This window comes from Ambystoma mexicanum, chromosome 11, assembly GCF_040938575.1.
Source record: "Ambystoma mexicanum isolate Mex_15411 chromosome 11, UKY_AmexF1_1, whole genome shotgun sequence".
Classification (NCBI taxonomy): domain Eukaryota; kingdom Metazoa; phylum Chordata; class Amphibia; order Caudata; family Ambystomatidae; genus Ambystoma; species Ambystoma mexicanum.
Genome location: NC_090934.1, coordinates 1368032330 through 1368058200, shown reverse-complemented (window position 1 = coordinate 1368058200; position 25871 = coordinate 1368032330). Strand labels below are relative to the sequence as shown.

Genomic DNA, 25871 nt, shown 5'->3' with positions numbered 1-25871 from the left:
GAATTCAGTCAGATATCTTCAGATCTGGAAGCTGGATCTGGAAGCTGGAAAAAATGGTCTCCTCAGATGTTGAGCCCGGAAAACCAAATGCCTATACATGAGCCGAGCCACAACACTGCACGCATAGATCAGCTGTTTCCAGGACCCAGGCACTAACTTCCTAGCTAAAAAGATATAGTTTGTCTCTTTCTTTGTATTGCAAAGTTTGATTAACATTAGATGACTGCAGGCACAGCAGTGGATATTTACTTTGGAGTGGCTATGGTCTGTGACCCATACCTTAAATAGGTGCATCTTTTCGGTGGTTAGACATGGGTGCATAAAGCTCCATGCTGTGTGAAACAATTCCTACAAGCATGCTTTAAGTCTTGATTGTACAGTTTAAAACCCAGAGATTTTATATGCTCCCATTACTGCTGGCAATTTTAGGCTTCTGTTCAGGGAGAAGAAAATAAAGCTATAATTATAAAGTTTTGCTCAACCGGTTTCAATGCTTGATTGCAAGGTTTGTTTGCTATATGATTGTGTCAAGTTCTACCAGTTATAGATTTTTTTTTTATTTTTTAAATCAGCAGTGTTGTCACCCGTGTCCTCCTCTAGCAACTGCTGGGAAGACCTGACAGCCCTTAGATCATGAAACTATTAACTTGAGCCCGCATATTGAATGAACAATCGCTAGGACTGCATTATGTTGTAAGGAGTGCTGTTGCAGTTTGCTGCTGTCACTACTTTTTGAAGGTCTTCTGGCTGCTGAGATAGCATAGTAAACTTTATATAATTGTCTTCCCACAGTGAGCCTGGATGGAACAAGGTCCAAGGAAGAATTGTTTCATGCAGTTTATGGAGCTATCCAGAACGGGATTCAGGAATGCTTGCGGACAAAGGTAAAAAAGAGCAGTCCCTGATATATTCTGCACTTGAATTCAGAGAAACCCTTTTTGTACAAAGTGTCCACTACCCTTGGCTGTGTAATAGGCGTTTATATCAATAGGAAAGCATGCACCTGTGCTCTTCTGAGACACTTCATTTTTTGAACATGTTTAAATATCGAGAGGCCTTGCGTGTGATTAAGAAATGAATTCTGGAGATTGTGGGCCTGAATCGATGGAGGCTGAGTTTAGAGAGCGACCATGGCGGTAGGAGTATGCTTTGCTATCTTGTGTAGATTTTTCTCATAAAATATGTTGCAACTTTTCAAACTGGGAGTAACATGATCTCCTGACTCTGGTGGCCTTGGAAAAATTACTAGACTAATTTGGAAAGGGCTGGGTGATGCGGCGAGCTTATAACTGGGTGGGTAAGACTGGTTTTGAATCCAGCTGGATTACTTCATAGAGTCCACTTATGCCGTGTGCACTCACCCCTTTACAAAGGCACATGTGTGCTATTCCCGCGGAAGAGATGACCTTAACGTTTTTGTAACATGCAGACTCCATCAGAGGCTCGGCGTTGAGAAACATTTAGTGCCAGTCCTCTACAAAACTAGACCTCCTCCAAACGGTGCTCGATGGCCTGCACCTCATGTGACGCAGCATTTGTGAAGGGGTGAATTCTCCATGATCTATGGCCGCAACGGCACCCTAATGGCTCCTCCATATCCCTTGGCAAAAGATGGGGTGAGCATCAGGATCCACATACTACCAGTGATCCCTGGTCTTTGATCCTCTGAGGCACCCCAGGCTGATTCTGACAGGTGGCCAGTTTCCTTCACCATAGGGGAATGCTGTAAGTGAAGCACACTCTTAAGGGCCAGTCCACTTTATCTGAAAAGTGCTGGCAGCCTTTTGGTTTACCAGATGCTTTGAACTAGAATGATCAGTCCTAACTAGCATCGTTAATGGTGAGGGATTATGGGAGTTGTGATGAATCTGAGATCATCACTCCTTTCTCTGAGATGACTGGGTTACAGTCCCTCCCCGCAGCCCAAGTGGGCCAAGCAATGGCAGCCGTTACCTGATCATGAGCCTCGGGGGTGGCTATATGAGGGAGGACCACATAGGGGGAGGTTACTCTTGGAAGATCAGATCTAGTTGGAGAAACGCATGCTCCTGTTTCCTCAATCCCCCATGCCTTAATAGCGTATTGTTACATTCATCCCCCACCTACTAATGGATCTCTTTTGTGATAAATCCTCAAACTCCCATTAGCGAGAATGTGTTGACTGCTAGGAAGAGGCAGGGAGTAGCGAGGATCACTTCCCCGGGAGCTCCATATCCACGCTCTTCAAGTGAGGAAGAAAAATGTGAGTAATTTGGATCATGAAGACCGGGCGATTAACACTGCGGTCTAGTTGTTAGCAACCAAAGAAGCTGGGAGTTTCAAATACAGCCTGGCTGCAATGGATTATGAGAAAGAGAGGGAGCTGCAGATATCTAACTGCTTCGCAACCCATGATATTGCAGAGCACCACACTGAAGGCAAGCACGTTGTGGCAGGTGACCTGAAGTTGAATCCGATACTGGAATGGAGAAACCAGGGTGCGGGTGGTCTGCTGCTGAAAGGAGTGCCCCAGAAACATTGCACTGTGATGGCTGAGTGCAACGCTTGACGGGGGACACGTGAAGCCAGTACGCTGAAGCAGGGGAGAGCGGAGAAATGCTGGATACAACCATTAAGCCCTGGAAAGGAAAAAAGGGTTACCGGTGACTGTATTTTGCTCCGCAGAAGCTACCAGTGAACCTAAATCCATGGGCTATTAAACCTCAAGCTGAAAGGAATAGTGACTTGTATGGCAAAGTCCTGGCAAACCAATATACCAGGGGAAGTGCAATATCTGCATAACAAAGTGTTTGTGTAACAAAGTCCTGGCAGGAAAGTACTGGTAGGAAAGTGCATCAGGTGAAGTGAAAGGTATGCATTTGTGTGACAAGGTCTGGCAGAAGAGTATCCCAGGTGAAAACAAGCTATTGTAAAGAACTTTAAGGGAGGCTATGCCCTTAAAATTAATGAACTATTGTAAAATTGATCAAAGGAGAAAGATAGGTCAACTACCCCTTCTTTTAGTCCCTAAATTGCAACAGATCAGAACAACCACAATCTGAGTAATTCACAAATAGTTTAGACCACCACTCTATTATGGAAAAAATACATCTTCACTTTATTTTACTGTGTCTTGTGCAACATTTTAAAAATCTAAAAAAGGATCTATACATATTCAACTAGTAACATATATTACTAAACCTGTGCACAAGCACTTCCACTCTAACTGGTGTCAGTGCACCATAGTATTGGTAAAAAGTGCCACAGGAAGAAAAAGGAAAAATCCAGCCACAGTTATAAAGGGGATAATTAGAAAAAGGGAATACAGTCTTGAATCCTGTTTATCTGTGATGTTAATACACTACTTCAGGGTAGGGTTCGCCTCCAAGGCGAAAAATACACCTTTGCAAGTAAATTCAACCGCAGCTGTTTCTTCTTTGGTATTTTAAACCAGCCTCTCTGTCACTGTACTATATTCTTTCAGTGTGTACCTGATATTGCCAAATGGAAGCAGGGACACCTTTGTGATGTTTAAAGTAGGTTCAGAAAGCAAGGAGACACAAGCTGGTGACAGTTTACACAAATCTAGTCGAAATTTGTTTCGGCCTACAGTTCACCCTCACAGTGCTGTTGGTCTGGTTGATTAAGGCCGTCTTCAGGACAAAGGAATCATTTCATCTGTAGCAAATACTTCCCAAGTTCACAGTTGGTTTGAAAAAACTCTAAAAAGATTTTAAAGAAACATAATTTGAAAATGTTCATGGGTGGTTTCTTTAAAGAAAAGGCTTTGATATTATAATGCCTCCATCTATTGACTGACCTGTATTATACTTGAATTTCTTCGGGACGTTTAGAAAAACTGGGCTCCGTCTGGCTGCTCTCTTGATATTTATTTAGGCTGAACATCATCATTCATCGTGCCTATGGGTCAATGTATACCTGTATTAATATTCAGTAAATAACATTAATTTATTTTTAATGCAAAAAAGCCGTCATTCTGACCGGCAGAGAGATTGTACCTTGGAGTTGGCAGACCAGGACAAATATTGTTGAAGTTATATTATCGTACCGCTCTGTGTTGACAGCCATAATTGTTTTCTGTCTGTTCACAATTATTCGCGGCATACATTTACAAATTAAGGAGAGTGACCACCTGGGGGTTAGTATGAGTTCCATCTACATGAGGTGAAAGCTTATCAAAAAACTTATCTGACCCAAAGCTTTTTACAAAAGACGGCCTTAATCAACCAGACCAACGGCACTCAGGGTGAACTGTAGGAGTACTGTTGGCCGATATGTCGACTAGATTTGTGGAAACTGTCACCAGCTTGTGTTTCCTTGCTTTTTGAACCTTCTTTAAACATCACAAAGGTGTCCCTGCTTCTATAGGTACACACTGAAAGAATATGGTACAGTGACATAGGCTGGTTTAAAACACCAAAGAAGAAACCGCTGTCTCTATAGATGAAAACAGTTGAATTTACTTGCAAAGGTGTATTTTTCGCCTTGCAGGTGAACCCTACCCTGAAGTAGTGCATTTAACATCACAGATGAACAGCATTATGAGACTGTATTCCATTTTTCCGACTATCCCTATAACTGTGGCTGGATTTTTTTTCCTTTTTTTTTTTCTTCCTGTGGAACTTTTTGCCAATACTATGGTGCACTGACAACAGTTAGAGTGGAAGTGCTTGTGCACAGGTTTAGTAATATGTTACTAGGTGAATATGTATAAGATCCTTTTTTAGATTTTTTTTTTTTTTTTTTTTTTTTAAATGTTGCACAAGATGCAGTAAACAAATGAAGATGTATTTTTTCAATAATAGAGTGGTGGTCTAAACTATTTGTGAATTACTCAGATTGTGGTTGTCCCCCCTCCCCCACACAACCTCCCGAACTCAAAAAATCCGGAGTACCCAATTATGAGCATCTATTGTCAAGTTGTACAGTGAGAAAGAGCGTCCTTGGGAAGAGACATATGCTTGGGATTTGCGACATGTAAAAGGGGAAGAGAAAGCTTGGGGAAGGGAATGGATATCCCAAGAGAAGTAAATGCACAGAGGGGAGAGAGTAGTCCTCTTGCAGACTGAATATTCTTTTGTGTTAGTGAAACTTGATACAAGGAATCTGGGGATGGAAGCTGATGCCTGGAACTGTGAACATTGTTAATTGGAAACTTGTTGTTGGATTACAACTTTTGTGTTGAAATTAAACATTTGAACCTCAGGAGTCAATACCCGTACACCTTACTGTGGAGTTCTTAAGCGTGAGGGCCAGAATAGGATTACAGCCACAGGACAGACCTTTTGTTTGGATATCTTGACATTGGACAGATTAATTAGCGTTTGAGGTAGGGATATTTCCCCCCTATATTGGGGATAGTGAGGTATTTCCAACCCTATTTTTGTTGCGAAACGTTTGTCACCACAAACATGTCTCCTTGCCTCATTCCTGGCGCCTCAGTTATATTACAAAACATTTTTAGAACCAGCAAACGCCAAATCTAAAATATACTACTCTTGAGATGGCATCATAGCTTCATGTCTCGGGAGGATAGCTCAGGGCATTGTGCTCGCCTTGGAAGCAAGGTGACACTGAGCAACACAGGTTTTTTCTTTTTTTTCTCCTTAACCTCCAAACCCAACCCCTCCAAAATGCCCCCCCCCCTCCCCCACAGCCCAGGTAAGCGCTTAGATTTCTATCACACAATATTCTAATGGGTCAGCTTCTATGCAAACAGGAAACTTGCACTTTCTGCAAGAGGTCCAGAAGTGGTTGTGTTTCCATCTTGTAATATCAAGTTGCGTGGGGCTCGCAAATGCCAGCATGGAGTGTGCTGGCCTGTGCAGCCAGGGCTTTGGAGTCTGTTGTGCTTTGCGCACCTGGAAGCACTTTCTGTTAGTACATCAGTACTTCAGTGCCTCCTGTAAGCATGGTTTTAAGACATTCCGGTGATTCAAGGGCTGTGATTTAGATTGTATGGGGTGGTACATGGGGTAACCCCTGTATTTTGTTGTAAAAAGGGAATCCCATGGTGCAGTGCTACCAGCACGATTTTTGTTGAGGGTGTTGAATGTCAAACTGCCAATCAAGATATATATTTAACTCTTTGCCCTTTTCTTTTTATTTAACAGATCTAAAGGGACTATTTCTCTTTTTTCAAAGTCTCCCAGATTTGGTTTGTTCTTCGCTGCTGGCATTGGGCTTTATGTGAATATTTTAACTTGCGTGAAGACCTTTTTTACGAACTGAACTTTTTATCCTGAGGACGTGACTCGCTGAACTCTGAACCTCAAGTGCTCCAGATCAATAAATTCTCCTTTTGAGAAACTTGGCTTTATTATTTTGTTTGTTACTAAAAACCGATACGGTGTCAGTCCCCCTTGGTGTCTGAAACAGTATTGGGGGTTGTGGACTGATAAAGAACTGTGCAGCACAGCAGATTAGACTATACTATACAGCAGTAACATGCACCTGATGCATTAGGATATGTGTTTTAATGTTCTCAGAAGAGAGGAGTCTCAGCTGTTGCGTTTCTTCATAACCACATACTTTACGAACTGCAGCTTTCAAGGTCTTTCCCTGCACCTCTGATGTTATAGTCCGGATCACGATGACACTAGAACTAGGTAAGTCCGTCAATGAGGTAGCACAGGGGTGGCGACCTGCAGCTCTCCAGATGCTTTCAACTATGATTCTTAAGATCCCTCACTGTTGATCAACATACAGGGTGAAAATGATGGGAGATGTAGCACAAAATGTCTTGAGAGCCCAGACCCCTGAGGTAGAAGGACCTTGCTAACAGAGCTCAGTAGGGGTGCGCTTTTTTGAGCACTATTTCAATGACGCCTGTTTTTATTTGGGGCTACGAGGATGCCTGTGTACATTTCAGACCACTTTCACAGTGAGGCTAGGGGGGGGATTGCAGCCAGAAGTAAGTGGGCTCAGTAAAAGGTTGTGCACTTCCAGCAAGGGCCTTTGCTAGGCCCAGCTGGAGTCAAACCAGGTGGCCAGCATCCAGTTTTGGATATAGGAGAGGCGGTTTGTGATGGAAGCAGAACTGGTGAAATGGTTGCATAAGAATGATTTGTGAGAGGGCCAGCATCTCGTGCAGTCATTAAGACGTGGGGGGAAGCATGGCTGCATCCATATTTTAATGGACATGCTCCATCTGAATTTTAATGATTCTGTTTTGAGAGGGGATTCCATCCACACCTGTGGCCAGGAAACCTAGCAGTACCACTGGTTGCTGCTTTATCAAAAGTGTGGACCAGCCACAAAGGGTTTGTGAGAAACCTGAAGGTGTCTCACCCACTAGTTTCTGGGGATCTGTCATCCATGTGGCCAGGACACAGCCATCGCTTTTGGATCCAGTTCCTGGGGGTGGACCAGTGCGGGAGGATCACCTGGCTGAGGAGTATTTGGGGAGTGGAAGTGGGACACCGCAGGGTGAGAACGGTGGCCCTTCCTCCCCCATCCTACCAGGTATGATACTATGAGCGACAACGGACTAACACCAGAGCCATATACATGACCTGTCCCAACTGCATGGTCCGGCAATTACGGATCATTACACACCCGACCCATTGCACTTCCCCACATGGATAAAAGGCGGAGCACACAAGCACACTCTGAGGCAAAATGCACGAGGAGACAGCAGTTCCAAGATGGCAGCTTAATACAAGGAGAAAGATGGCGAGACCAGAGAGGGTTGCAAGAAGGGAAGTGCACTTTAATTTTAAAGACCGTAACTTTCATGAACCTTGGAAAGTAGGAAGACCAAGAAGGAAGGCTGATCAAATCTGTGCAGTGTTTCATAGGTACCTGGGGCTCTCCCGCATCGATAACCGAGGTGGGAAGGAGAGATTGCTGCTGTGGTATTATCTTTGGCTCCTACAACAAAGCAGTGTCAGAAAAGGCAGCCAAGCCAGAGAGACTGATATCAAACCAGCTTGTGTTTTGAACCAAGGTTGCAAGCCGCAACTTTGTAAAAAGAGAACTGTCTGAGAGGCGTTTGCGATGAGCGACACAAATGTAATTGAACGCTATCAAGACTGATTTGAATTTTGGAAGGTCAAGCAAAGATACCATATACAGAGTAGTCTGGCACCACATGGGTGCTCAGTTGAAAGTCTGTTGGGTATACAATTGATGCATGTTAAAAGGGAAGATTGAGATAGAAGTGGTCATACAACTGGTCAAGATAAACCCTGTGTACATTCAAAAGTCTTCTATCATGTAAAGTGCATCGACATTGGTCCAAGCCTGGCTGAGGGAACTAATTGATGTGAAAAGGATTTGATCACGGGTGAGGGGATCCAGGGTGAACATCTTACGAGTGGATACCAGTGCAAGGTGAAGCACCTTTGTTTTGTAAAACAGGCCCCTTGAGTCGAGAGACTTGCAAGAAGTAAAGAGGCCTGGACACAGAAGGCCCAGAATTGCTGAAATTGAACTGTATCCTCGTGTTGCAGAAGCCAGTGTGTGTTTTGTTCGAGTGCCCCCTCCTTGGCCTCCCTTCCCCACGTATTCAGCACTGGGCAACAGCCCGAGCATCCTGACCTATGATTTGTGTACACTTTTCTTTTTTATGAATATTACCCCACGTTATTTGTAAATTAATGGTATGGATTGGCTTTTTTTAAATTTAAAGTGTAAGCCCTTTTATTTGACAAGGCTCCATGAGGACTGCATTATGATTTGATGGTCGTAGCTTGCGCCCATCTGTAGATTTAGGTTCAGATAGACGTTTATCACACCTTTGCGAAAGTTCTATAATGGTCACTTGTGTCTTACTATTGCCACCGTGTGTTCCTTACAGGTTGCGAATGAACTATGGCTTGCATTCATTCTTTCATGAACTCCCGCCGCGGTCACCAGCTATAGCCTGGTCATAATCTTGTCTGGATATTGTTCAACTCTTGAGATTTGCTTTTAAATGGAAACTGCATGGTCGGGCCATTTGTGGGCTCCAGTTCCTAATGTATTTAGGGTTTTAACTGTGATGAGCATGGCATTTCCCTTTATATCAACTTCTAGCCTGAACGTGAAGATTTTGTATGCCATTTGCTTTATTTCATCACCCATGCCATATTCTCTATCCAACACAGTGCCCTACTTGTTTTATTTACGTAGTTCCAAGTTTATTTACCGGTTATCATTTAGTTGCTTTGCTAATTCGAGATGAACTGCTTGTTTCAGTGCAGTTACATCTCAGCCATGTAGGCCTAGGGGAAGGATCTTTCCGAGCGTGTTGATTAAGAGATTGTGATTGTGATGTTGCTGGGGTTTGCATTCATGTTTTTGAATGGGCTGGCTTCCAATACATTCAGGAGTCGGAGCCTGCGCTGAGGATGCTGACAGATAATAGCGAGTGGTTTGTTGTCAAGGGTTTCTCTCGATACTGAGTTTAGCGATGTTCAGGGTGTGGATGAATTTGATATTGTGAATGCTTGCTGCAGTTTGGGAGACTGCCTCTCGGAATCAACTGCCTCCATATTTTGGGGGTCATTTGTAAGTGTCTGCAAGTGGAGTGAGAGAAGGGTAAACTCTCTAAAGATGGTGCGAGGCCTGGTATTGAGAAGGTGGTGTCCCTGGCTGTGAAGAGGACAGGAATGGGTTTGACGATTTTGTGGTTCGTGGTTGGTTCTGCCAAGCCTATAAAGCTGTATCTGCTCGGAAAGAACACAGCAAAGTGTAGCCAATCTTGGCAGAAGATGATTCCAACCAACTTGGCACTAAACAGACTGGAGCACAGCTGGGAGAGGGCGAGTGCAGGTTTACAGTTTAGAACACTGGCGTTTTCAGGCGACATTAAATGATTAATAGATCACCTTGTCCAGAAATAACTTGCATTCAACTCCTGACAGATTAAGGCACTGAAGTAATATTTGCAGATGCTTCAGACACACTGAACGATTGGTAAACATTATTGTGCAATGTGAGGGGATATTCCTGAGATGCAAATTATTTCACTGTCTGGTTGGCAACAATCAACATAGGAGTTTCTGGAGAGTTGGCATCTCAGGATCATGGCAAAGAACCTTAGAAAATATGCCTTGCACACATAGAATTAACATTTGTGAAAAGGAACGGTCTTGAACCAGGGCCAGTGTTTCCACTTTCAGCTCATATTGCAGCTGTCCAAGAAGAGTTGGTCTGCATGCATACACCCCATCTTCCCATAAAACTACCATTGCATTTGTTTCTTGGATGAGAAGTGCTAAATGCCTTCCGTAGTGTGTGTTGTGGGGGGTGGAGGGGGGAGAATGATCCAGTTTCCATGAGTAGTAGAGCCTTAAAACAGGTTGTGCACTGTATAAGACAATGCACATTTTTTGACACTCGATCCTTTTTACTGTTGCAGACATTTGATTGTGGAAGGCATGTACACAGCCCTTTTTGGATTAGATTGGGGTCTGCAAACTAGTTCTCCTGATGTTTTGGAACAGTACTTCCATGATTATGCAGTAGTGGTGGGGGCTATGACAAATACCCATTTGGACTATTGCAGTAGCATTTTGATGGGTATCCCAGCTAAACAATTGTACAGGCTCCAGAAGAGGCCCAAAATGCATCAGTCAGACTGATTGGCAGCCTGGGGAGAGAGGTTTACGTTTCCCCTCTCTGCAGAACACTGCGCTGGCTAGCAGTTGGGGACTGCATTAAATTCAAGGTAGCATGAGTACCCAAGTAATAAAAGTTGTCCTCACAACACCCCCAAGGACACTCGGGTCAAGGGACCAACTGCTGCTGAGCAGCCCCAGCTTAGGATTTGTTACTAGAGGAGGCCGAAGATTTGCATCTTCAGTACTAGACTTGAACAGTTAACTGCAGGGGATTAGGGACTTTCAGACACTTGCCCAGTTTCGGAAGGCCCTAAAAACCTTCTTGTTTAAATGGCAACAGAACCGCTTACCTGGTGACCTCATCCTCTTTTACGCTTATGTTATATGTGTGTTTTTACAACTGTGCCTTTTATACGGTTGGGTGCATTTTGAGCGCGTTACAAATATTCAAAAGCAAATGAACAAAAATCGTCCACCATTTGACTTTGCTGGCTAGGGCTCATGGGAGTTGTAGTCCAACATCTGGAGGTTCAAAGGTTCTAGCCCCTGGATTAGATCATAGTGAATAAGATGAACCTTGGGTGTAAGATGTCCCTTGCGTGAGATTGCCATCTTTTTCTTTCTTTCAAATCGTGGAATTCATAGTCCTAAATTTAAAATGGAAAAGACACATCTACTAGTCCCAGAAGTACAATAAAAATAATGGCACCAGGCGGCTTTAGTGGTGGAAATCTGCGAGCTTTGGTTGTTGGGCTAAAGTTCAATGATGTTGCATGAGTAATTTTAATTAAGGTATGTATTTAAATCTCTTGGATGACAAATGCTCACAACGTGCACATTGGGCCTCCTTTTAAGTATGGCGGTACAGTAACAACGGGGCCGGTAGTGCTACCGTACCGCCATAATACAAGTTGTGCTTGCGGGTCTCGTTATGCCCGCCAGGTCGGAACCTGGCGGGCAGTGTGGCACCCGCGAGCACAACTCGTAGATGCACTGTTATGAATGGTGCCGGTGCATCTGAGCTTCCCATTCAGGCCTATGGGGCCGGATGGGGAGTCCTTATTGCCGGCACCCGCAAATGGGCAATTACTGTGTCCGCCAAACTGGACATGAACTGGAAATTGCCCATTCGCGGGTGCCGGATCTTTTTGCAAGTTTGGAGGTAGACTGCCTGTATTACAGGCATGGCTACCTCCAAACTTGTTCTGAGGCCCAGTGTGTCTCTAGCAGCAGGCTGCAATCGCTTTAATAACTAGATGTTTGGATGTATTTTTTTTTTTCTTTTTTCTTCTCCCTCCCTACTTGGGAAAGGAGGGCTCAGGACACTAGCTTCTTCATGTGATTGTGCTATGCAGGTGTAATTACCTCTAGGCTTCACTGATAGAAAATCATATGCCACAAAAAAGTCTGTACAGATGAAACCTTGATCAGGAGATACACCATTGATCAGGTTTTAACGTTGTGTGGTGCCAGCTCTCGAAAGATGCAACTGCATTGCACCAGGGAACAAAAGCAGCAACTGCGTCAACAGTGCGGTCTTTACATCTGGCTATTGTGGGTGTATGGGGTCAGGAAAGGTCCCCTCGATGAAGAGGGGTTCATATTGCGCACACCATATTTGTGATGTGGGGTGCAGTGAAATTGGCACAATGTTGAAGGTTCATTTGTATCCAGCTAGTTAGATGAATGGAATATGTTACCTTTGTGTTACTATTTAGTTAAAGTTGATATATATTAGATTGCACATGCGTAGAAAGATAAAACCACAAGATGAAATATAAATAAATTTCAGACCTAATGTGCTATGGAGTACCCAGAAGCGGGCAATGAGGAGTTTTAATAATGCACATGCGAGAAAGGTGCGTGTCTTGAAGAACCCACTATAAAGGAAAGATAGTGTTTAATAAAAATGCGTGCACGTTGAGACGTCTAAAGGGGTTTATAAATCTGTATATGGTGAGCTTTATGAATTCATTTTAGTCTTTGCGGCCAGCAGTCTTGCAGTGAATTTCAGAAGGCTAGGAAAAGCCTAGTTCTGCAGGCTTGGGGGTTGTCAGAGAATCAATGAGTAACCAAGCAGATGGTGTTGAGCAGGACCAGGTTTAGTGGTTCTGCAGGGAACAGATGTAATCTCGTTCAGTGCATTAGAGTGCTGCAGAGGGATCAGGCCCTGGTGTCCAGTACGCCACTGTTGGAACTGGAGTCCATGCGGGTTGGAATGGTATTCGTGTAAATTGGAATGTTTCAATGGTGTCAGTAAGCTGGGGCGGATGAGATCGCTATCGTTAGTTCAAAGAGAACCTGTTTATTCAGCTTTCCTCACATTACCTTAAGTATCTATGTGAACCATGTGCAATTACAATTCAGGTTAAACCGCTCCTGCCAATTGTTACCAGTAATAGTGTGCACAGAAATGTTTAACTGTTTGATGCCATGACTTGCCAAAGACGAATCCCAAGAAGAGGTGTTCTATGGATACAATCTGAAGATGGTAGTAATGAGAAACCTGGGGGTTTGTTTTATTATTTATAATGCGTGACATACCCTCAGATACCAGGGCGCAGCAGTTACATGTATATGCGAAGCTTAGTTACAACATCAAATATTTATAGACCGGTATTAAATATAGTTATATACAGATAAGACCTATTACAGGTGACTGGTGCAAAAACAGGAGTGCAAATGATACATACAGGTTACTTGCATCGACATTATATATAGGTATAAGTAATGATTAGGTAAAAATGAACAGGCATACAACTGGTGATGGTATGAGTAGTTCCAGGCAAAGAATCCGAACTACATACTATGTTAATGAGCATTCGCTTTCAGCCACAAGATAGAATTAGTCCTGAAGTTTTGGCAGGGTAGGTCAGTTCTCAATGTGGGAGGTAGGGAGTTCCACAGTTTAGCTGCTTTCACCGGGAAACTATTACCACCAATTGTAGAATGGTTAAACTTAGGAATAGAGAGGCAATCTTTATAGGCAGTTCTCGATGGTCTGTTGGGAGCCAGTTCCGTTGGCTAATCTCAGAGATGTGGTCTCTTTTGGAGATGCCTAGTGCCGCTCTAAGAGTGTTATTTTGAAGAGTAAGGATTTTTCTGATAGTAGCTTTGGTTGACCCCAGATAAAGAGCATTACAATAGTCCAGGCGAGATAAGATGAGGGCTCTGGCTAAGGTAGTGCAGCTAGTGTCAGAGAGAAATGGTTTAGCTATGTGGATACGTTTATACGTGTAGGCCGTGGAGGGCGCTAGCGAGTTCACTTGTTTGCTGAATGTGAGGTTAGAGTCAAGATAAAAACCTAGTGTTTTTACCTCAAGTCCTAATTTGATACTGTTGCCATCAGTTGTGAATAAGAAGTGGACTGGTCCTTGTTTTTTTTAGGCTTGATGTAGTGCCCAGGATGATAAGTTCAGTTTTATCATCATTCAGGCATTGACCATACGTGGCCATCCATGCCTGGATGATGTACACTCTATTCAACAAGGCCAAATCCATTTCATAATCCCCAGAAAGCGGGAGGAGGATCTGAGTATCATCTGCATAGTGTAGGTGATACCGAGATGATCCAGATTATCGAAAAGGGGATTGGTAAAAATGTTGTACAATGTGGGCGAGACGCAAGAACCCAGAGGCACACCACAGGCGATTGGTATAGGGTCGGCAGCTGCTGTAGGAGAGAAAACGCTCATGGTTCTATCTCTTAGGAAGGATCTAATCCATGTAATTGCACTGTCAGAAAAGTGTGCTGCTGTGTTGAGGTGGTTGCAGAGTATAGTATGATCGACTAAATCGAATGCGGCCGAGAGGTCCAAGAGGAGGAGTAGGGCAGCTTTGCCATTGTCTCTAAGCTCGTCAACTTGGGTCTTGAGGTCGATAAGAGCTGTCTCTGTTCCGTGCTGAGGGCGGAAGCCCGGTTGTCTGGCTCCCAGTAGGTGTTGTACTTCCAGGTGTTTTTGGATTTGTACATGGGCGACCTTATCCAAGATTTTTAGAAGAAAAGGTACTGTCGTAATTGGTTGGTGTGGATGGGTCGAGAGTAGTTTTTTTTTTTTTTCTTTTTCATAGGAGTGGGAGTACCCAGGATTGTTTAAGGTTGGTGGGGATAGCTTCAGTGGAGAAGTAAGCATTCATTAGCTTTGTAATGAAGGGAGAGAGGTCTCGGGCTGCATCCTTGATGAGCTGTGCGGGGCAGAGATCGCCCTGGCAATTAGATGGCTTCAAGGACAAGATAATTCTTTCTACTTCGAGAGTAGAGACTTTGGTGAAGTTGAATCGGGTGGATTCATTGGCAGTGCTGCTCTCGGATGTTTTGGATTGGGTGGAATCGTTTAAAGAAGCTCTTTTGCTGGAAATTTTATTTTGTAGAGTGGATAATTTGCTGGCTAGTGCATTTTGGATCTCGGAACACCATTTTTTATCTTTAATACAAGTGTCGTGGGGAGCTATGGGGGTCTCTAATTCTTTCAGAATAGTTCTTTCATATTAGATTTGGCTTGGGATATACGAGTATCGAAGGATGTGTTTTGCTAGACATATTTCTTTTTTATAGAGGGATGAAAGTTTAGTGAGTTTAAGTTTGTTAGCTGCTGAGGGTAGTTTTGTCCAGGCAGCCTTGCAGCTTCTTTTTTTGTTGCCTTACGTTTTTTAAGAAAGGTGTGAACCATTTATTCAAATGGGGTTTAGGCTTGCTAGGTCTGAGTTTGAGGGGAGCGATCGAGTCCAAGGAGGTGGTCATGATTTAATTATATTCTTCGACCAAGATTTCAGGATCTGTGTTGTCTGGGATCGAGTTGAGGGTAGGGAGTAAAGTCGGGATAAGCCTATCCACAGTGATACTCTTTTTATTTCTGGTTAGCGTAGGTGGAGTCCTGATGGCTGGTGGTGCTGGGGGTCTATTGGTAGAAAGCATAAAATTCACAAAGTGGTGGTCGGTCCAAGCTAGGGGTGAGATAGCGAGGATATTGGCATGGCAGTTATAATCTGCCACCCAATCAAGTATTCTGCCTTTATTGTGGGTGGGTGTGTTACTACTTTGGGTAAAGCCTAATTCTGAGAGGGTATTGAATGTCGTATGGACAAGCTGGTCTGATGGGTCATTAAAGCCCATATTGAAGTCTCCAAGTACCAGTACCTGAGTAGAACTTTTGAGGTTACTAGACAAAATAGTGTTAATGTCATCCTCGAAGGTTCCGGGGAGCGGTAGATCAGGTGAATATTAAGGGTCTGGGCATTGGTGAGAGGGACTTTAACAGATAATATTTCACATGAAAGGACTTCAATGGGAGTGATTATTCTCATAGGGAGGCTGCATTTGTGGATGATGGCGATACCACCTCCTCTAGGTTTTAATCTGTCTTGTCTCAATGTGACGTAGCTGTCTGGGACTGCTAGCATGAGTATGGGGCCTGCTACAGGTGTAGCCAGGTCTCGGTGATAGCAAGGAAGTCTTAAATCTTCACTAATAATTAAGTCAGCAATTTCTGTAGCATGTGCTACTAGAGATCTTGAGTTAATTAGAGCTCCCTTGATCAGAGAATTCAAAGTGGTAGTCATGGTTGAATGTTTAACTTGTGATGAGGGTGTTCTTGCATCTACTCTGCTTGTATTCTCTATGCAGGTGGCCACGGATAGAGGGGTTTTGGAGGTGGGATGCCCTTATGTAAGACACAGTATTCCACATCCTCCTTTCAGACGGGAACCCCTATCCCAGAAGTGATTCTGGGATATTGTTCATCATGTTCCCTTCTCTCTCAGAAGGGCAGGAGATTTTATCATCCCAGACATGTGGAGGAGGAGAAAGATTGGGGATGAGGTACCTTGGAACAAAGCACAGTATTCCCCCTTGTCCTCATGCAGCCAGCCTAACCCATAAGGCAGTTCCCCTATTGGGGTACCCAACGGTACTGAGAAGAGGAAGAAACTAAGAGTCATAAACATTACACACTTTCCCCACTCTAGTACTGAGACGAGGAAGAGGCAACTGAGAGTAATAGAAACCACTTATTCTCACCACTCTGGTACTGGGACAAAGAAGATCAGGAATGTCCTTGTAATCGGAGCAAGGCAGCATTAATTGATGGAATACACCTGCAGCCCATAAAGGACCTATAAGAGGTGGAATGCTGAAGCACACAGGAGAAGCAGGGGGAAGAGGAAGATACAGCAGAAGGAGCGCTGTGGGAATGTGAGAAGCCGAGACGCTGATTAAGAACCCGGAAGTCCTGCTGGTGTGAGTGCAGGACTGAGATCCCACAGAAGGGAAGGCAGGCAGCAGGCGCTACTGTGGAGCTGCGCACGAGCTGCTGTATGCTGAAAGAAGCGCTCGGCGAACAGGCTGTCCCACTTGGGGAGAAGCTGTTAAGTGGAGCTACCGGGTCTGGTTAAGTGTCGGTGACACTGGAACCACCTAGGCGCTAAAAGGGACTGCAAATGTAGTAGCAGATCACAGCAACAAGCAATTGCCTTTATTGAATACTGAATTGAATGAAAGACGCAAAGTTGCCTTTATTGAATACCAAATGGAATGAAACTAAGTAGGAGTGAAGGTTGAGAAACCACTTGTATAGTAAAGTTGTGGAGCTGCATTTGAGAAACTACTTGTTTGGCTGAATATTGAAATACTCGAGAGCTGGAAGTTCCTGTTGTGTGACCGGTAATGGGTAGATTGTGCCATCCAACAACTGCGCCTAGACCAGAGAACTACTACCCGTTGAATAAAGAACTGTTTAAAGCAAATGCAAGGTTCCTGGTTGCGTGACCTAAATTGGATGAAGCGTGTGGTCTAATGACTGCGCCAAGACCAGAGAATACCTATATGCTAACAAGGATGTTCTGTTTTGTCAAAAGGAAAACAACCATTGATGCATGCCAGACTTTGGAAAGAGAGCCCTGAGTTGTAAAGAATTGTTGGAATACAGTTTAAAGACAAAGCTTCAAGATACTACTTTTTTTGTTGTCATCGTTTGATATTGAACTTTGGGAAGGGAACCTTGAGATGTGCTGCCCCAGAGCTATATTGCACTTGGGGAAGGGCATCCTGACCATTACAAAAGTGTGGAAATGTATTACTTAAAGTACAAGAGAAAGTAAATTGAACATTATAATGAACTTATAAGTCTGAGCTGGAAATAGCTCAGAACGTTACTTTTGCAACACTCTTTAGTTTATGATTGACATCCCTACACATTGTTTTGTCTTAGTTGTGAGGGCAAGTATAGGTTTTGGACACAGACATACTTACTTTTCAGTTGAACCTACTGATGCAGACTTTCCTTTGTTTCTTTAGGTAGGGAAATCCCACCTTAACATAGGGCAAGTTAGGCCTTACTCCATAATGACATTTTCTTTAATAAAGGCCTTTTTTTAATACATTGAATCTGTTGTCTGTTTCTCCTTCCATGATGCCAATCTCACATAGTTAAGATAACAAGTGGCCAATGAGAATGGAAGAATTGGAGAAAGATGGCATTTCTTATTAATAGGTTTGTCCAATCCTGTGCAGGGGTGAATTGTAATAAAATATATGGGAGTGTTTTCATTGTTGCCGAAATCAGTGAGACTTGGGTTAGTTTGGCTCAATAGTCCGCTTGCTGCTCCCCAGAGGGTTGTACAATAAACTTGATTTACGTAGACGACTTGCACTTGTTCGACAGATGATAGGCCTGCTTTGGGTTAAGGTGATTAGGGGCCCACTCCTACAGATGGTTGACTCATGAAATTATATATCTCTGTGGTTTGGACAAGGTGAAGAGGGTGCGGGCAGGCAGGATAGCCCACTAATCTGGTTCTATCTGTAGGATGAAATGCTATGGTTTCAGAAGAAGCGAAATGGGGAAGAAGGCAACTTGCAGGTTCCCCCGCATTGCCCCGCTCTCTATACTTCATGATATAGTGAGTGGGGGTTGCAGGGGACAACCCCGCAGCCTTCCGTTTAACAGGAGTGAAAGGAAACTGGCGCTGCAGGGAACCCAGCGTGAAGATGAAGGTAAGTGGGGTTTGTTTATGTTGGGGGGGGGGGGGGGGTGTTATGGGTGTGGTGTGTGAGAGAGAATGTATGTGTGTGTTTGCATGAGAAAGGTGCAAACTTTTGGTAGTTCGCACCTTTCTCATGTGAACGATTTGCCCGCAGTACTTTCAGCCGCGGGCAAATCACTCGGATTTACATTTTGCAGCCTGCCGCACACATGAATGAAGATTCCTAGTGATGATTAGCACATATTGGAATTGACAAATTACCAAAAAGGTGATTGCAAGCACTAGCTATGCCTATCCTAGTTCGGGTTCAGGACTGAGTGTATTGAAACAAAGCATCATGAGGAGTTAACTCAGGTGATATACATTTTTTCATGCCTTCTACTGCCCACCCCAAAGCAATAATGGAAACTCTATCCCCTGACATTTATTTAATTTCTTGACCCATGACTCTTTCCCCTTCTTTTGCACAGTTCTCCCTTTACCGTGAAACATTTCTCCACTCTTTCTCCAGCATTGGATCTTTCATGGATTCACATGCTTAGAATATTCCCCGTCAGACTGGGACCCCTCGGTACACATATATAGCCTTTTCCTATAGGAAAACTTCTGACACTTTTGTGTCCTATCTACGTCCTTTTGGGGCCCGCATACGTGTGCCCCGTAGGACGTCGCGGTATAAAAGCCCTGCCCCGCGGCTCCCTTCAGATTTCAACCGTCTCCAAAGTAGTGGGATCTCCTCGCGTCGTCTTACTATTTTGTACAAGGTTGTGTACTTGAAGTTGGAGTTAAGTGAATTTTTCCTTCATGTCGGGAAAGGCGCTGTTCCGTGCGCGACGTGCGGCTTGAAAAAAGTTTACGAGGGTGATGGACATATGGATTGTATATACTGTCTCCACACATCATTCTGCTGATAACTGTGACATATGCAAAGGGTTTTCTCAAAAGACCCTCAAAGACCGAAATCGACGGCTGGTGGCATGGTTGAATGATGGAGCGGGGGCATACCCCCCTTCGGAGGTAGGCTCCACACAATCGGCAAAAACATCACACCGCGCTGTATCGTCGGAACCACCGGTGAAGAAATCTCGACCGGCGGAGAAAGAGTCATCTCGGAGTCGTTCAGCTAAAGAATCTTCGACGAGAAAATCGTCATCTTCGTCAAAAAAGCATGACGAGGAAAGGCCGAAATCCTCCTCGGGCAATCACCATAGATCGACCACGAGTCGAGAGTCGGGTAAAAGCAGGCCAAGTGCAGAAAAGGCGGGACCGCCTAAACCACCTGCTAAGCCACCGTCGTCGACGGCGGTCCAGTCATCGGCCTCCTCCTACCACTGACGCATGTGGTATCTACCGTCACAGCGACGGTGGCCTCGTCGACGGAGGTTCTACAGGAAGCCTGGAGGCCTGAAGTTTACTTTACTGCAGGAACAGGCAGCGTTGCTGTCCTCGGGAGAGGACGAGAGCGGGGGAATAGCTGGCCCGGCAGACCTCGGGCTACGAGTGGTTGACAAGTCGTCGACTAGGGGATCCGGAGTTCCGCTCTCTGCCCCTCTTCTCAATCTGTTTTGTCGTTGGAGATTCTGTCCACGCTTCAGTCTTTAGTACAGTCGTTGGACCAGAGACTACCTCAGGTAAACCTGTCACAGTCACCCGTCGATGAGCCGGGCCCGTCCCGTCCACCGATTTATGCACGCCATTCTCAGCACCACAGGAACCCCAAGACTAAGGTGAGCTGCCAGATTCGGAGTCTGACAGAGGAGCCATGTCGGATATCCCCTCATCCCCCTCCAGGGATCCAGCCTGGGAGTCAGAGGTGGAATTAGAAACCCCAAGGAGCCCGGCTCAGCCGCCCCCCCCGGATGATATTGCATCATTCCATTCTATGATGGAGAAGGCGTGTAAGGAATTCGGTTTGTCCCAGGAAGAACAGAAAAAGGACTGTTTTCTTTTCGACCACATGGACCCATACTAGATCATGTGTGGAAGGAGGGTTTGCAGACAATGTGTCACCCCTTTTCGGAACCGGCGGTAAAAGGTCGCCTTGAGTAAAAATGTAAGGCTCCAGAGTCTACCCCCAAGTGCTTATCCTCCCAACCAACGCCTGAATCGGTGGTGGCAGCGGCGAGGAAAGCTAAGGCCCAGCACAAGTGCACGACTCAGCCTGAAAACGAGGCAAGACGCCAGGATGCCTTCGGCAAACAAGTGCCATCTGTGGGAGCAACTACAGTAAAGGCTGCAAAATCTCTGGCTATTGTAGCCAGATACGACAGAGAAATGTGGCACAGGCTGGCTCCGTTGCGGGATCATCTTCCGGAAGAGCATAGGAGGGCAGCGATGTTACTCGTCCGAGAGGGTGAGGAAGCCTCCAATCACACAATAAACATCGCGGTGGACCTCACTGAATCGGGCTTCAAGCAAGTCAATAATGGGGTTGTGTTACGACGACAGTCATGGCTTAAGTGTACCTACTTCAGGCCGGAGGTACAATACAAAGTATTAGATATGCCCTTTGAGGGAGACCTTCTATTCAGAGAGAAAATAGATGAGGCCCTGAAGGGAAGACACGGCACGTTCATTGGGTGCCCTCCAGAGTGGCCAAAGCTACAAGTCTTTTCGTACCTTTAGAGGGGCTTCAGGTAATTCCAGATTCTGTGTCAGGAGACAGATCCTTCAGTAAGTCGGCGTACCCCTCCCAGGGATACAGGCGTGATTCTCAAACGGCAAACCGACGCCGGAACTTCCAGACCTCCAGGAAGAGACCATCCTATCCGTCGTCGTCGAGAGAGAAGCAAAACAAAGATCAGCAATGACGAGCAACACACCGTTCTGGGGGGAAGAGTATCAGCCTGTCGACGAATGGGAACGAATAACGACAGATCAATGGGTGCTGGACACAATAAGGAACGGACATTCTCTACAATTCAAGCGCAGCCCTCCGAACATTCCACCTGTGTTCGTCGCTCATTCCCATCTGAGGGTACTGCAACAGGAGGTAACACTCATGTTAGCAAAAGGTGAGATCGAATTAGTTCCAGCATCACAGAAAGGTCAAGGGGTTTACTCAAGATACTTCGTCGTGAAAAAGCCCAACGGAAAATGGCTTCCCATTCTAGACTTACGCGATCTCAACAAGTCCTTAAAGAGCCTAAAATTCAAAATGCTCACGCTCCAGGAAGTGATCCGAGCCGTTCAAGAAGGGGATTTTCTGGCGTCCCTGGATTTGCAGAACGCGTACTTCCATATTCCAATGTGTCGGAAGCACAGGAAGTTCCTGAGGTTTGTGATAGGGCGGACTCACTACCAGTTCACGGTTCTTCCCTTTGGGCTCAAAACCTCCCCCAGAACGTTCACGAAATGCCTGGCCCCAGTAGCGGCTTAGCTAAGAAGGCAGGGCCACCATGTATACCCATATCTCGACGACTGGCTGGTAAGGGGATCCTCCCCAGCGTCGACCAACACAAGTTTGCAAGCCACCATGCAGCTTCTACAACAGCTGGGATTTGCCATAAACTTCAAAAAATCCTCGCTGATGCCATCGAGAACGTTGGTGTTCCTGGGGGCACAGTTCGAAACCCAGTCGGGGCTAGTGAAGCCTTCCCTGGACAGAATCTCAAAACTCAATCAACTGCCGGGTCGACTACGGCGAAACACCAAGTTTTCAGTGAGAAAATACGTTTCGGCCCTAGGGGCCATGGCATCCTGCATCCATCTGGTGGCCAACTGTCGCCTATTCATGAGGCCAGTTCAGGAGTTCCTGGCGGACCGGTGGACACAGGCCCAAGGATCGTGGTCAGACAAGATGATAATCGACGACAAACTGCTTCAGACTCTTCAGTGGTGGCAGAGTTTCCACAACCTGAACAGTGGTGTACCCCTACAGGAGCCGGAGTTCCAGCTAACCACAGTCACGGATGCGTCTCTAACCGGCTGGGGAGCTCACATGGGCACTCTTCAAACGCAAGGTCGTTGGTCTCAAACGGAGTCACTCCTACACATCAACGTGTTAGAGCTCAGAGCAGTGCGATGGGCCTTGAAGGCATTCCTACCACACATCAAGGGATCGAGAGTACGAGTACTGACGGACAATACGACGGCCATGTTTTATTTGCGAAAACAAGGGGGGACGCGATCCAGGACCCTTTCCATGGAGGCCCAGAAAGTGTGGCATTGGGCATTAAAGCACGAGATATCCATCGTGGCTCACCATCTCCCGGGAGTGAGGGACTCGCAAGCTGATTCCCTCAGCAGAAGGATGGCCCAGATACACGTATGGGAAATGGACACAGTTCAGCTGACGAAAGTTTTCGAGAAATGGGGTCACCCCCCACTGGAGTCCTCGCAACGAAGGAAAACAAGAAATGCGAGCAATTCGCAAGCAGATGGCCTCAGGAGGGTTCCATGGGGGAGGCGTTCTCCTTCCCATGGACGTACAAGTTCCTTTACACTTTTCCTCCGTTCCCCCTCATACGGAGGACGGTGCAGTGGATACGCAGGTACAGTTGCCGGGTAATTCTAGTGGCACCGTACTGGCCGAGGCAACCGTGGTTTTCCGACCTGCTTCACTTGTCGCTGGAACAACCAATAGCGTTTCCGAGGGTCCCAAACCTACTGTCCCGGGACAAAGGTACGGTGTGGCATCACGACCCGGACAGTCTCAACCTCACAGCCTGGCTCCTGACTTTTCGGAATTTGGTACCTTAGACGTTTCGGAGGATTGCCAAAAAATTCTGCAAGTGGCTCGGGCCACTTCTACCAACAAATCTTACACCTATAAGTGGCGAAGGTTCTGTGAGTGGTGTCGAGGACAAGGACTACACCCGTTAAAGGGGACTCCGGAGCAAGTTCTGCCTTATCTGCTTCACTTGGCAGAGGGGGGGGTTTAATCTTTCACATCGATAAAGGTGCACCTGGCGGCCATCTCTAGGTTCACTAGGAAGAGAGTCGTCTCCTTTATTCAGCGACAGGTTAGTGAAACACTTCATGAGGGGTTTATTTCGAACTTTTCCCCCCAGTAAAACGTTTTCCACCATCATGGAGTCTCAACGTAGTGTTGGCAGGCTCAATGAAACCACCCTTTGAGCCTATGGCCACTTCGGCCATGAAATTCATATCGTGGAAGTTGGCGTTCTTAATTGCTATCACGTCAGCTAGGAGAATCTCGGAACTGCAAGCGTTGGTCGTAGACCCTCCATACCTAAGATTCTTTAAAGACAAGGTGGTTCTGGCAACTAATCCTACCTTCGTTCCGAAAGTTCCTACAGTGTATCACAAACACTCGTCCATTGTCCTCCCTACTTTCTTCGCGACCCCAACATCGGCAGCGGACAAAGCTCTTCATACCTTGGACGTTAAGAGGGCCCTAAAATTTTACCTACATCGTACACAAGAACTCTGGTGTACTCGACAACTGTTTATCGCGTATGGCCCGTCGACGAGAGGAAATGCAATTTCTAAGCAAGGACTGGCTCGGTGGGTCTCGTCGACGATTGCGTTTTGCCACTCCAAGGCCGGAAGGCCGCTGCAAGGGCATCCTAGAGCCCATTCTACAAGAGCAACGTCCTCTTCAGCAGCATTATGGGCAGGAATTCCGCTAACGGACATATGCCAGGCTGCGGCATGGTCAGTGCCCCACACGTTTACCCGCCACTACTGCCTTGCGAGGCAGCATGCGGACGAGGTGCAGATGGGAAGAGCAGTGCTGCGCCATCTGTTTCAATAAGGTAAGCTCTACACTGGAGAGTTTTTTTTCTACCTGTTGGTGACCGTATGCTTTATGGAGGTACAGATATATGGGTAAACTTATTTCTTGTGTACCTATGTATTTTTTGTGGGTGTATGTTGCATTGCATTCTCGCCGCCGTCTTCCAGTTTACTGCTATACAATCTATTCTAAGCATGTGAATCCATGAAAGATCCAATGCCGGAGAAGGGAATAGTTTCTTACCTTTAACTCCATTTCTCCAGCATTGGTATCTTTCTTTGGATTCACATGCGCCCGCCAGCCTCCCCGGGATGCAATGTATATGCTTGATAGGTTTAACCCTTCCTACTTTGGAGGGGCTGAAATCTGAAGGGAGCCGCGGGGCGGGGCTTTTATACCGCAACGTCCTACGGGGCATGCGTATGCGGGCCCCAAAAGGATGTAGATAGGACACAAAAGTGTCAGAAGTTTTCCTATAGGAAAAGGCTATATATGTGTACCGAGGGGTCCCAGTCTGACGACGGGGAATATTCTAAGCATGTGAATCCATGAAAGATACCAATGCTGGAGAAATGGAGTTACAGGTAAGAAACTATTCCCTTCCCCTCCTTGCTGTATCCCTTTATTTATATTTGTTGGGTAAGGTTGAACATGCTTTGCTGGAATAAAAGCTTTTATAAACATGATGGATCTGGTGCATTTGTGTAGGATTTTCTTTTTATTAATATAACACTTAGATTGTTACCATTCTTAGACAATGTGGTATTTGGTTATGAGGTTTCTGGGATTTCCCGTATAGAGTCGCTAATTAAGATGTCGAGTCACGCGTTGGCACTGCGTCTATTCCCAGTTCTACTTGTATTCATAGACCCCCCTTTTAAACGTGTACACTTTATTCGTGCTCTTAGTGATAATGACTTGTGCACCATGCACCCTTTCTTGCCCCCCACTCTCCTACCGCACATACACAATTGGTCGATTAAATACCAACCTTTGGCTGCCAAGATCTACTAGAGAATTGACTTGTCTAACTCCAGCGACCATTTTAAGAGCTTATGTCTAATTGGACACGCACTAAAAAGGCACATGTTATAAGCAGCCTGTTTCATTCACTATTAAAAAAACAAACAAGTTATTATTCACTATATTGTGGATCAATACTGTTTTGCATAGGTCTGAAAGTGTCTTCCCCACAGAACCATCCCCCAAATCGTTGACATGTTTTTTTCCCATCTTGGAAATTCAAAGGCTCACTTTGCACTGTTGATATTTGAAGTTGTTAGCTAAAAGGCCCTCACACCCCTTGCAAACTCTCCACACACCTCTGGATCGCAAACTAACATGTACATGAACAGCAGCCATAGCTGAATGCTGTGCCCAAGGAGGCAGATGCAGAGAAGGTTGGACCACACTGCCCAATGTCGACTTGGAAGATACTGCCTGCTTAGAGCACACCATTTTCAAACCTGGCCGGGCCCCAAATTGGTCCAGAAACTCCCTCCTGTGGGCTCCAACTAGTAAATCTTGAAGCCAAACCTCAAACTGCTCCCGTTTGCCCCTGTTCGCGCTTGTGTGTGCTATCTCTACCACTCATACATCATATCCTCTGAATGTTTAAACTATTGTCCTGACACTAAAAGCTC

The 25871-nt window shown here is 45.4% G+C and overlaps 1 protein-coding gene across 1 annotated transcript in view; it reads left to right on the top strand.

Annotated features, from left to right (window-relative positions):
• Nucleotides 1-6309, top strand: part of LOC138504445 (nicotinamide riboside kinase 2-like) — a 68235-nt gene extending 61926 nt beyond the window's left edge. The window contains exons 7-8 of the mRNA XM_069624950.1: nucleotides 793-884; nucleotides 6114-6309. Of these exons, the coding sequence (XP_069481051.1) occupies nucleotides 793-884; nucleotides 6114-6119 (98 nt within the window). The 3' untranslated portion in view covers nucleotides 6120-6309. The remainder of the gene's footprint in view (nucleotides 1-792; nucleotides 885-6113) is intronic.
• The last annotated feature ends 19562 nt before the right edge of the window (nucleotides 6310-25871 follow it).